The sequence below is a fragment of the Misgurnus anguillicaudatus genome, chromosome 6 (genome assembly GCF_027580225.2).
Source record: "Misgurnus anguillicaudatus chromosome 6, ASM2758022v2, whole genome shotgun sequence".
NCBI classification, from domain to species: Eukaryota; Metazoa; Chordata; class Actinopteri; order Cypriniformes; family Cobitidae; genus Misgurnus; species Misgurnus anguillicaudatus.
The window spans coordinates 33,478,990-33,492,985 of record NC_073342.2 but is presented as its reverse complement, the minus strand read 5'-3'; the positions used below and the strand labels follow the sequence as shown (position 1 = coordinate 33,492,985).

At 35.2% G+C, this 13,996-nt stretch overlaps 1 protein-coding gene across 3 annotated transcripts; it reads right to left on the bottom strand.

Annotated features, from left to right (window-relative positions):
• Positions 1-6,924: 6,924 nt before the first annotated feature.
• Positions 6,925-13,358, bottom strand: LOC129448835 (leukocyte elastase inhibitor). 3 transcript variants are annotated; one of them, XM_055211483.2, is made up of 9 exons: positions 13,228-13,357; positions 10,576-10,667; positions 10,285-10,461; positions 9,192-9,236; positions 8,956-9,075; positions 8,747-8,864; positions 8,526-8,668; positions 8,263-8,430; positions 6,925-8,183 (listed from the first exon to the last, which is right to left on the bottom strand). In XM_055211483.2, exons 3-9 carry the CDS (start codon positions 10,450-10,452, stop codon positions 7,779-7,781), a joined length of 1,167 nt encoding a protein of 388 aa, XP_055067458.2. In that variant the 5' UTR covers positions 10,453-10,461; positions 10,576-10,667; positions 13,228-13,357; the 3' UTR covers positions 6,925-7,778. The 3 variants fall into 3 exon arrangements, with proteins under 3 accessions (XP_055067458.2, XP_073725177.1, XP_073725178.1); XM_073869076.1 differs by having other exon boundaries at positions 10,576-10,603; positions 13,228-13,347; XM_073869077.1 differs by lacking the exon at positions 10,576-10,667 and having other exon boundaries at positions 13,228-13,358.
• Between the last annotated feature and the right edge of the window lie 638 nt (positions 13,359-13,996).

The following is a 13,996-nucleotide window of genomic DNA, read 5'->3' as shown; positions in this document are numbered from 1 at the left end:
ATGTTATTACCTCAACCTAGATGAATTAATACATTAATACATTTTTTCAATGCGTGCACCATACAGCGCGTTGTGAATGTGTTAGCATTTAGCCTAGCCCCATTCATTCCTATGGTACCAAAAAAGTTTTATTTTGTGGCACCATACTTACTGGTATAACTCCTCATGTAACAGTCTTAAAATAGGGAAAACACGAAAGTGTTTGGTGGCTTCCCTGTTTGGTACCTTAGGAATGAATGGGGCTAGGCTAAATGCTAACACATTCACGACGCGCTGTACAGTGCACAATAGATATGTATTAATTCGTCTAAGTTGAGGTAATAACATAGTTTAATATGGCAAAAGGGTAGACTATTCCTTTAACTTTAACTGAGACTAGTATTGTGTAAAGCTGGGGTTTCCAAACTTCTCATTTCAAAACCTATTAGACAACTGTAATCTATTCTAGACCCACTAAAATATTTTTAAATATACATTTTTTAATGGGGTAAAACACATTTGTTCTCTTTCAGTGGAGTCATTTTATTTTCATAATATTTCATAATGTAAAGTAAATATAAGTTTATTTGCAATACCAAATATTTTATGGTATATTCTTTCAAAACCATTGTCATTGTTAATTATTAATTTGGCCAAACTGTTGTTGCATCATTACGGTGTGCAACACACCTTAACCTACTGTGTGACGGACAAGTAGGTCCTCCTGACACACAATTTAAAATCCCCTGGTGTACCGAATGTTGTATTGTAATTAAAGTTGCATCTAAGTCTTGTGTAACAGTGTCCATTATTTGTGATTATATTCATAGTGTCACATGGTACTTTCAGCACTTACTACATCACAGTGTTTTTAATGCTTTCATTTTTAGGGTTATTATAAATTCATTCATTTTTAAAGGATTACTTCTTTATGTAGAACATGCAAAGTCTAAAATGTAAAGTGTCATGATCAGCTCTGGGTCTTGTGCAGTGATTAAATGAGCAGGTAGTAAATGTCATAGCTTTAAGTTCTGGATGTAATGAACATTCAGCACATAGGTTTCATAAATTGAATTTGGTAAACAAACTTGTCGAAACAATTCATTCTGTGATGCTGGAAATACCTGGTCAAATGAATACATGTATAATGTGTTTTAACATTGTATAAGGTTTCTTCATCTATATAGATATATGTTAAAGAACGGTGCAGAGACTGCTGTCCATTATTGGTTACAGTGTATTTGTTAAAATGTTGCCAGTAAGATTATTTCTGTGTACAAGGTACTTTGAGTACCTTTATGTGTCTTATTCTGCACTTAAAACATGAACGCAATTTATATGCAGGCGTCTCGTCAGAACTGCAAAAGAAACTGCAAGTGAAACTGGACTAAACGCAAATAAGGGTATGATTTCATGTTATATTACACGTGATATGAGGTAGGGTATATAATAATTATATTTTATGAATGCAAATTAAATGCAAAACTCTTAAAAAAAACTGGCTAATTATATGCAGCTGAGGGTTTTTTTTTTCAATCTTTTTGTTTGTGTTCAATACAATTACACAAGAAATGAGTGTAAACAATGAAGTGAGTTGAGCATTTCGGTCAGCTGATTCGTCTGCGTTTGCTCGGATTCAAGATCTCCAGAAGATGTATGCAGCTCGTAAAAATTTCGAATGTTTCAAGACATCGCCAAGACGTCTTGCAGAGATATTGCAGACGTCTTACTTTTCAATGTTCGCGGCCGATCTACAGAAGATGAAGCGATATTTAGCAGACGTCTCCGCGACGTACGTGTGCTATCTGGGTTATAACTGAATGTGTCTGCAGACTGAATTTAGCGTAGCTGAACGCGCGTCACGTCACAGAGCCGCAGGTGTCAGATTTCATTTATTCCTGTCAGAGTGTGCGAGGCAAGCTGACTGACCAGACGAAGGCAGAAGCCGCGTGGTTACTCGTTTTTGTTATAATATACATATATGATGTTTAATATAACAGAGATCGTTTTGTTCTTGTGTTTTTCATCAAGAAAAATAATAAACCCATCATTCAAGCAGTGCTTTATGGAGAAGTAGCCGGTTGCTCTGCTTGGGACTGGCGGGTTTTGTGCGAATTACCTGGGCACATTGACTTAAGCACTTAATTAAACCAGCTGTTGAACTCGCATTGCACGCAAATTCATACGCGATTTAACGCAGCGTAAGCAAGCACTGCATTTAAACAGTTGCGTAATTCAAAAGTGAAATGTGCACGTCTGCATGCGCATTTATAATCCACTCCCACACGGTGAAAACGGTATTACCGCTTTTGTGACGCGCCCATTAACCGGTGGCAAATTTCTGTCACCGAGGCAACCCTAATTGCAAATGGTATTATTAGAGAGTATAGGCCTACTGTACATTGTATAAAGAAACAGGGTCATTTTTCAATTGGGGTGGGGTGGGCAAATGAGAGGCAAACTTTGTAAAAAGCTTGTTTGTTTTCTTTTTAAAAATATATTGTTATGCATTTAAAATTAGTTTAATATGCCATTAAAATTGAAGCTTAATAACATTTTTAATTTTAAATAATTTTAATCAAACACTGGTGAAACATACACTTTTAAGATCAGGGGACATTTAGGAAATATAAGTAGGCCCTGTGTATGTATTTATCAAAATATTATAATATTATTTATAAAATATAAACATACCATACAAATTTTTTTATTTGTTAATAGTGCACGAATAGTGTTATCCTACAGAATACAAACATTGAAACATAAAGTTTATAAAGTAGAAGGACACCGCTTGCCACCACAAATGAAGAATGACCTAACAAACAGGTGGATAAAATAAAATCATTACCTATTCCTCGAAAGTCGAGTTGCCTCCTATGAGTCACAGATGAATGAGGTCTTGTGGCGAGGATTTTTATTATAACGTACGCTGCCACACCCTAAATATACATGAACAATAAACACAACACATTCGTCTCGTGTGACTGTAACACACACTAGAACTGTGTGCAGTTTGTTTTCATTAAATCGTCCTTGTGCTATACTATATGCAGTTTTAGGCTACTTTACAAGCTGTGTACTTATGTTACTATAATATTCAAAAGTCGCATTTGCGTGAAAACGTGTTTATGTGAGCAGGTGAGAGTGAAGCATTCTTATGGAAGGCTGCATCCTTCAGAGGTCGCGTTTGTAGGCTGCATACGTGCTATTGGGACAGCCTATGATGTCGTGATTACCTCTAGGAATTTGGAAATACATTTCATCCAAATTCCAGAGATGGGCAGGGCGGTCTTCAAACTTTAAAAAATGGCGAAAGGGAGAAGGATTTCTGCAGATAATATGCTTTAGTTCATGCTATTAGTTTGTATCTGCAACAGATGTATTGTCTAATCTTTATTCTCTAACCAATAGACACCATCACAGAAAATCTATTGGTTTTATTGGGAGTTTTATTGGTTCTAATGGAATATCTATTGCCCAAAACACACTACAGTGTATTGGTCTTTGTTGGTCTCTAATGGTATGTATTGGTTCTAATGGAATATGGCCCAAAACACACTACAGTGTAGTATTTTTAATGGTAAAAGCTAATGGTTCCTATTTGTATTTTAATGGAAACCATTAGAATTTACTGTAATTGTTTTATTGTTTTTTTTAGCAGGGTTGTACGCCTTATGTAGAAGTTACATTGTGTTACATTAATTGCCATTTGAAAAACTTTTGTTTTTCACAACTTTAAAATTTTTCATTGTGCCTTGCATCTTTATTAAAAGAAAAGCACAAAGCCCTGATTACAATTCATTTTTAGTGCATTATAGACCAGGGGTTTATAATGAGCCTATGAGAAGATGAAAATACCATAAGCACTTAATCCTCATGTTTTGGTTGTATTTTTACGCTCGTCATGTTTGGGGTCAGTATGAAAATCAATAAAAAAAAATTAATTTTGTTTACTTCTCATCTTTAAGTTTATGATGTTTTTTGGGATAGCCTTATATGAAGTTTTTTTTTACCTATTTACCCCCCAAATTTTCTCAACTACACCGTTAGCTTGCATAAAATATTGCATTTTTATGAAGATTTTTTTTTTTTAATTCTAAAAATTCTAAATTAAATATAGGTTGTTTGGATATTGACTTATGTTTTAAAGGCAGAGTTCTGCCATCTGTTGGTTAGAGAAAAACCTGTAGGAATTACAGTTTTAGAAAAAATGTGTTTTGATCACAAATACCCAACAGAGGGCCTTAGAGATCCATTCATTTTTCTGGATGTGACCCACTGCTTCTATCACAACATTTGTGAAACATTTTGTGAAGTCATATATGGACGGCTTAGTGCCTAGGTCTTACATACCCGTGTTCTGAATTTGTGGCGGATTTTCTTTGCCAATTTCATTTTTGATTTTCCATGTTGCATTTGTGCTCAGGTACCAGCTGGCCTTATTTTTCATTTGCCAAATGAAAAAAAAAACTCGTATTTTATTGCATTTCCCATTCATTTCTAAACACATGTGTGGCTTTTTTAAAAACCTTCAGAACAACTGAATCAAACCCAGCTTTAATGTGCCCTGCAATGGGTACCAACCAGGGGCGGAGCGGGGGGGTGGCTTATGGGACTCAAGCCCCGAATGTTTTGTCAAAAGCCCCGAATCTTTTCAGATCTGTAAAATGAATTCATCCAGGACGCTAGGTGGCGGCACTCAGCTTTAACCCTACAGTCACATTAGCTACAAAAGTGAACGACACCGAGCGACACGCACCCGCTTGATGGGCGTTCCTTGGCTAGTTTCTAAAAGCGGTATCAAAAGTCACTTTAGAGGTATTGTTAAGTTACAAGAAAGGTGTTTTTGGATTTAAAAGTATTTATTTCTCGATAAAAGTAACAAAATATTTGAGATAAAACGCCAAACTTATAAGATATATACATAAATGCGCATTTTCCGCCATCTTGAATTATTTTCTCAGACTCGACCACAGACCTACGTCACGTTGCTCCTTCACTCCGATTGGCAGTCGCTTTGTCGCATCGCTCAGTATTTGCATAAAATAGCCTGCTTGTCTATTTTGGCCCCGCCTTGCTCGCGCACCGGCGAGCTCGTCGCTTGTCGCTGGCAAACGGTCACTTCCATTGAAAATGAATGGTAGCCTGTCGCTCTGTCTCTGTCGCTTGTAGCTAATGTGACTCCCGGTCCCCCACTCAACTGAAAATGAATAAGAGATACGTGTTGAAGGCAAAATAATATGCTGAATCTCCCCACAGTAAACGCATTTTCAAAGTGTCTTTATTATTACAGTGCCTTCGGTATTACTGTAAGTGTATATTTATAGTTATGTGATGTAAATACTGTTAAATAGCGTCAACTGATATATTATCTGCATGGCTAACGTCTAACTTACTGTGGTGCTCTGGTCTAGTCTGCCTCATTCGTCATTGGTAACGTTGTATTTAAAGTACATTTAATAACAGTGAATTAAAACTTTGAAAAAACTTGCTCATTGTTGCATATATACTTTTTTATAGATGGATATACGATTTATATTTTTAAAGACGTCAGAAGTAAGAAGGTGAGAAAGTATATAGTTAGTTAGGTATGTTTTGTCCATATGCATTTGAAATTCGCAATGATTTTACCTCAGAAATACATTGATAGACAGTTATAAAATGTGAATCCCCAATCTCTTACATTAAAATATCCTTATGTGTGATAACTGTCAGTGCAAATAGGAAGAGAGGAGGGTGGAGAGAGATCACAGACAGACAGATAGACAGAAAGAGAGAGAAACGCTTCCATAAGCAGGTGAGAAATTGTTCTGTCAATGAAGTCAAAAATTGTTATTCTAATGTAGCTTTATAGTTACTGGATTAGCCTTCAGCAAACATGTTTGCCTATTTTTGGATAAGAGAAGTTAAAGTATCATTGTCAAAATTTGTTATGTTGCAGTTTCAAAATGACAATACCAGTGTTGGGTAAGTTACTCAAAAAAGTAATTAATTACTAGTTACTAATTACATCTTCAATCATGTAATTAAATTACTTTACAAATTACTCTCTCCAAAAAGTATTTAATTATTAATAATTACTTTCTTAATTCTATTTAGTACATGATACAAGGATAGGCTTGAAATGGCTCGAAGAAACAATATATAAAAGTACATCAATTATTCTGGTCCCACTTTAGGGTTCATTTCTCTCTATTAATTAACTATTAACTACTTTTGCCTCAATATACTCCAGCTACTGCTTATTAATACTAAAGTAGTTGTTTATTTTAAGTATTTGTAGAAATGGGGAGGGTTAAGGATGTAGAATAAGGTTTTGCAGAATCAGGCATTAATATGTGTTATTTAAGTAGGCCTACTAAAAAGCAGTCAACATCTCAGTAATATTAATGCTAATAATCAACCAGTTAATAGTGAGAATTGTAAACTAAAACCATGTTAAATCCACTATTTATTATAGTATACATAATTGTTCTACAGTCCATAGACAGTATTTAGTTACATCAGAAGTAACTGTAATTCGATTACAAGAAAAATAAGAGTAATCCCTTTCATTACTTTTTCAAGTAATTAAATTACAGTAACAAATTACGTAGTAACTAGTTACACCCAACACTGGACAATACAGAGAACACTTAGATTAAAAAATAGTTTATAAAGCTGCCGTAAATGGAGAACAAATATCAATAGGGGACCAAGCTTTGAAACCCCTAGATTTGGGCTAAGCCCCCAATGTCTACAATGTCTGGCTCCGCCCCTGGTACCAACCTGTACCTTTTGAAAGGGTACCACCTCAGTGACAGTCTTTATACTTTTGTTTTTGAGAGTGTACATTAATAAAGATAAATATAAAGAAAAATACCTGGTATTGTTATGCAATTTATACAATATCTGGAATTTAATTTTCAAGGTTTGGTGTTGATTCTTATAACACAAGCAGAAACATTTATTATAAAGATCATTTATTGAACCCAACATATAAAAATGTATTATATGCATATAAACCCAATACCCTCTTACAAAAATCTCTGGACAAATCTCTGACGTGTAAGTCACACAATGCCAAACATAAGGAAAATACACAGAATTAAGAGGACATTCTAAGTGTATTCTAATATATTGAAGTGAAATGGAATAAAAAACATCTTGAAAATTCAGCAGCACATAATATCATTCTCAATATCATTTCAACACTTTCTTCCTCTATCTTTGCCATCACTCACAACCGTTCATCTATTAATTAAAGAGAAAATTGCTCTAAACGTGCAGAAATTTAGGATATGTGTCATCACCTGTAAGATCTGATCTTTTGTGTTTCTTTTAGCACCAAGTGACACCATGGCCAGAGCCGATGAGATGATGAGAGGAGAGTAGAAGACACTTTCACTAGTGTTTATCTCACTGATCTTCTTAAACACATTGAGATTACAGTTGTTAAATGTTGTTTATTGCTATATCTTTTATGTACCATGACTACAGAATCTACCTAGAGTATGAAGTACTTGCCTAACATGTAAAGTATCTGTCACAGGCATGTTTAGTTCCATTCTTAAAGTTGTTTAATAGTATTGTTCCCTGGTACTTTTATACTTGATTTTGTAATGAAGTGCATTTTATGTAAGAATAGGGAAACAAACATTTGGTTATATTCAAATTAAAACCTTTGATTAGATACTAGATACAGAGTACAGAGCTCATGACCATAACCCCAGTCTAGAACTTTCATTGTACAATCATTCAAAACAAACAAGAACATTCAGAAACGAAACTCTTCAGAAGGTCAACCCATCAAGAGGAGCTCATGGAGAGCAGAAACGTCCATAAAACAGAATGGTGTTGGTGGGATTGTGTCGGATGAAGAACAGGAAGGGATGATCAGCATTGAAGATCTGTGGAAGCATGAAGCTTTCTAGCATCATGACAACGCCAGTAGCCGCTGCTGCTTCTGTTCCCTCTTCATTGACTTCAACAAATGATTTATGAATCACCTCAGACACCACCAGATCATTTTGGGGGGACAGGCCTGAAAAATTGGCCTTCCCCATCTCAAAAGCATCTACCATTCCCAGTTTTACCAGTAGATTCTTCATGTCATAAGTTTCTTCCAGCTTGAATTGAGGCAGAGATATTTGAATTTTATCTACAATCATCTTGTCAGGTTTGGTCCACTCCATGAGCTTCTCATAGGTCAGTGTTTTCTCCAGCTGTATAAGAGAGTTATGTTAATGTCTATCTGATGATGTGAAATAAAGCTTTAAATGGTCTCAATCTCTCCTGTCTCACCTGCTGAAGTCCAGTGGTGTCGTCTTCAATCTCATTTGGAAGGATGATCAACATACTCAGATTCTTCCCGACATACGGCAGCTCCAGGATCTGACTGTTCACCTCTGGGACGAAGATCAAAGGAAACTCTGACTCCTGTTTCATCATCTTCACTGGTTTAGTTTCATTCTGCCAAACATCAATGAGAACACAAGAGTTATAACCCCTCATATCTCATGACTGTTACCTGCATTAACAATCAGATCAAGATCATTGAATCTCACCTTGTTCACTTTAAACTGTTGATCAACTGTGGCTTCCTTTTTGAATTTTTTCTCCCAGTTCCCTTTGAAGTAGATGGCGTTCACCAAAACCAAACGAGTCAGACCATTGACGATCCCCTGTGCCAGCAAGTCTTTGATCTTCCCTGTGATACAAATTGATATTAAGTTTTTTTACATGTGGCACTTTCCAAGTTTCAAAAAGGATTCACAGTGGTTTTAACCTTGTGTGTTTTCCTCCACCCAGTTGTTGATGTTGACACGTGCAGCTTCAGAGTTTTTTATGAAGTCCACAGACTCCAGTCCAGCCTGGTAGTATTTTTGTGAGTCACTTATGAATTTCTATAACACAACAAATAAAATGAAGTGAAAGTCACATTAGATCTGAGAATCTTTATTAACACGAGTGAGAGACTGAATAAACTCATCTTACATCAATAAACTGATAGGATTTCTCTCCATACAGACGATTGGCAAGACTCAACATATATGGGACTCCTGGTTCGTTCAACTCGCTCATGAGTTTGTTGTAGCTGGAATGAATGAGATCCTCCTGCAGAACAGAAGATTTCTCTATACATCATCAACAATAAATATAATTTGACAAATACAACAAACACTTGTTACTGTAAAGTTATGAGGTTTGGGTTTCATGTATTCATACTGAACCTGATCATCTGTCTTATCTGGTCCAGATTTGTTAAGACACAGAACCTACAAGAACATGGATTAATTAATGGACAAAAAAAACAAGTGTATACCAAAAATCCAGAAATCTATCAAAAATGTGTAAAATTTTGAATATGCATTCATAATAAAAGGTTTGACGTTATACTTGTGTTTAAATAAAATAAGACATACTGTAAGATGAAAGATCATTTTCAACAACCTGCACATAGACCTCTCATATTTCAATAACACTGGATAATTTGTAACTGTGCATCTGTACTGTTTAACCATAACAAGCCAAAATAACCTACCTTTAACTGTGCCCTACCCTTTCAGTGAATCCATTTAAAATCATGTCTCAACACACACTAAACAGTTTGGCAGTGACAAAACTAGAGATTACATTTTTCAATAGAATTATGGTTGAATTTGATTTTCCGTTCATATAAATGTATTATCTATTAATTGTGAAGATATTGTACCCATTTCAAAACAATAGGTTATATCCACAATAGGGCTGGGTATTGGCAAGGGCCTCACGATACGATGCGTATCACTATATGCGTTGCATGTTGCGATACATTGCAATACTTTCTTTTTTTTAATCAAAAATGTAAAAAATAGAGCTGATTTTTTTTTACACTTTTTTTTAAGCCAAATTGCATCCACACGTCGGCTTTGAAAGCTGCACGGTTTTTTATTTTCTGCCATTTTCTAACTCCCGCTAACTTCTGAGACATTGGCCGAATGGCCGTATATGACAGACATCTGGACAGCGACAACTACAGCAGCGGCGGAGGAGGCCACTTGACGCACACAGAGGGATTTGATGGGTTTTTAAAAATATCGATAGTAGAGATTGAAATCGATACACTATCGTGGAAAAATTTATCACGATAGCTAGCTGCATCGATATTTTTGCACAGCCCTAATCCACAACAAGCCTACATTATGTATCCATTATTACATCACACACACAAAAAACCAAGCATATTCACATGCTCGGGTAAATGACAGATTCTTGTCAAGACAATTTTTTATATTAAAGTAAAAATGCCCAAAGATGCAGAAACTGGACTTTATGTGTCATCACCTGTAAGATCTGATCTTTTGTGTTTCCTTTAGCACCAAGTGACACCATGGCCAGAGCCGAGGAGATGCTGAGAGGAGAGTAGAAGACATTTCCACTAGTGTTTATCTCACTGATCTTCTTAAACACATTGAGAGAGAATTGTGTGTTTGATGCAGACAAAGACTCCATTTTCACAACCTGAACAAAAGTCAAAGAGAGAATGAGAGAGATAATTTATTAGTGTTAGTATTAGTATAGGCTTACTGCATATTTTTATAAAACTACAAACATATTATAAAATCAAATCATTACCTATTCCTCTGCAAAGACGATTTGTCTCCTGTGTGTCACAAATAAATGAGTTGCTCTTGTCGTGAGTGTTTTTATTATAACATTGCCTCGCCCTAAATTCACCATGAACATTAAACAACACATTCTTCTGATGATGTAACTGCAACACACACTTAACATATAACTGTCCCAACCAACATTGACATGTGGGCCTCACGTGGGTCCTATCTAGGCAGCATGGCTTACATGTGGGCAACGCTTCACGTGTGCAATATATGTGGGTCCCATGCAGGTTTCACTACGTGGGTCACATATAGGTTTGCCCATGTGGGATGATAATATGGGACCCTCTGTGAGCAAAATAATTATGCTTGAAATATATCTTGTACATTTAACCCTTGAAATAATTACTTTTGGTTGATTCTGAATTTTATACAAAGAGCAAATAATATCATGGATATGATTTTATCAGTATAAAACTTTTTTAAAAAGCATTATTTTTTTATTGTGACATTTCGTTTTGATAATGATAATATTAATTATAATGTTCACCTGCCTATGAATTTATCAAATATTATAATAATAATTTTATTTTATACTTTTATAAGTCAAAAGTTAAAGAAACTAGTTAAAGAAACTATCGAACATTCTGGAAGAAGCTGGATGAGTGGAATCAGGTGTTTCATCATGAGACATCATTATAACCTGCTACGACATGCTTGACAAAGTAATCCTGCTTTGAATGTTTGTAATTGCGAATTTCTTCACCTAATATAATATCATATTTCAAAGATGATAAACATTTAACTTACAAGAATTCCTGCTCAAGCACAAGGATACAGTTTCTACCAGAGCAGCAGGAGGCTCTCAAAACCATTAATAAAAAGATTTGCATACACTTATTTTTAGAAAATGTAATACTATGGTGCAAATTCACGGACTGCACAGCGATAAATCAAAGCATTTAAATAAGTTTGGCGGTGGATGCTTCAAGTTCTACATAAAACTGTAGAGCAAAGATTAAATGATGGTCAGAATTTCTCCAGAACAGTGAGCAATGTTTGTGTTGTTTTTGACTCCCAAGTAAGAGTAGGACTCTTGCTTGTTTTAAGTGTTATGTTAAATTGTTAGTCATTACTTGCATTAGCAGTTTTAAAATTGTTAATTATTTTAGTGTTGAAAGTGTAATAAAATGACAATTTTGATATACTGAATCTTTACAGTTATTTTCCATATTGCACCTCCTTCATGTTTTGTGATGAGTGAACTGTTGATTATATATTGTATATTTTGTAAAGGTTCAGTATATCAAAATTGTCATTTTATTACACTTTCAACACTAAAATAATCAACAATTTTAAAACTGCTAATGCATATACATATATACATATACATATACTGTACATATACATATACTGTACATATACATATACATATACTGTACATATATAGAACTGAAATTATGTTGCTTTTATCGGTTATCAATTTTAATTAAATATATTATTTAAATAAATAGAGGAAATTACAATCAATCATTAAAAGGTATAATTACTACATAAGGGACCAGTCCAGTACCCATTAAAAACCCATACTGGGACCTGGTATTTAACATGTGGGCTTCATTAAGTGGGGGCAATATATGTCCTATGTGTGTGGACAAAGCAATATAGGGGCTACATATAAAGTCCATTTTGGGCACCACCTCACAATGTTGGCTGGGATGTGCATTTTTCATTAAATCGTCTTTGTGCTTCTACTATATGCAGTTGTTACTACACAATCTTTGTACACTTACATTACTACAGTGCTTCTCAAATAGTGGGGCGGGACCCCCAGGGGGGGCTCGAAGCGACACCAGGGGGGGCGCACGAGACCCCGGGGAAAATACTTTTTCAGGAAGTGATTTTTTGCACTGTCACTTAAAGACATTACACCCCAATCACGCTGATAAGCCGCTTGAGTTTTTTATTATTATTTATTGATTATATTTAAATTTAATTTTTCAGTATCAAATGGTCAAAAAATATTATACTTCAAATAAGGGTTGATTTTTTTTTTATTTCAGGCAAATTGATGAATTTTAAGTCTTTTCTGTTACAGACTAAAAAACAATGTTAATAAAGTTATTATTTGTTGTAAGTTGATCGATATTTCTTTTTTGTGTTTTCTTTAATGTTAATAAGGATGCAATGTTTTGCAGATGTGTAATTTTATAGATAAATTATACTATTTACAGTCGCGGCGGAGAGTTGGGGGGGGGCGCAAAATGTTTACTTCTTCCTAGGGGGGCGTGACAGAAAATAATTGAGAAACACTGCATTACTATCATATTTTTTTTAAGTCGCATTTGCGTACGGTTGTGAGTGAAGCTCATGGTCGTTTCTCAAATGGAAGGCTGCATACTTCGGAGGGCGCATTTGCAGGCTGCATACGTCATAAAGACTTATTTCAAAATATTAACAATAATAAAGTTTACTATTGTAAACGTTTGGTAATATGCTGTACTTGCGAATGTAGTGCTCAGTTAACTGAAATAGACGTATGCAGCCTGCATATGCGACCTCCAGATGATGCAGCCACTACTCCCATAATGCATTTGCACTTTGGCCTTAAATATCATAAATACAAGTTTCACAGGTAAAAATTGTACATGGACGTGTCATAGGTACTTACTGAAGGAGGACAAAGTGTAGACCCAAGAGCAGATTATTAAACTAAACTAAAATGAACCAACAAGGATCATGACGTGGCATTAACATCCAGTAAGTATCACAACATTAAACAAAGCTTGACAAACCAACACAAGAGGGCTCATATAGGGACAGTGAACCAATCAGAACATGACACATAAGGGAATAGGGAAACAAGAGACAACATGGCAGGACAAGATTTCAAAATCAAAGACATGAACATGAAAAACAACACTTCATATAAAGACTTAAACAAAACACAAAACACCACTCTGACAGGACGGTCCTCTGATGTTGTGTTTACCTCTGGAAGTTCGAAAATAAATTTAATCCCAAATTCCGCAGATGGGTGGGTGTCAAACTTTAAAAATGGTGAAAGGGGGAAGGACTTCTGCTTTGGCAGATATGCTTTAGTTTACGCTATTTGTATCTGCAACAGCTTCATTGTATTGTCTTAAAGGGACAATGTGTAGTTTTTTAAGTATTTTATTAGTGAAAATCAATGTCTTTATTCATAAATATGTCCTCATTGGTGTAAAATGATCTGACTTTTTTTGTAAGCTTAGAATTTCTTATGTTATTTACATTGAACGAGTAAGTCCAATTTCCCCAAGACACGTAAGTATGAACCTGGCGTCTTTCCAACAAAAAACACCTGAACACAAGTTCGTAATCACGACTTTAGACTTTAGACTAAATTTCCAATAGCACTTGAATGCAGCATTACTGTCTCAAATTGTGTTCCTAAATTC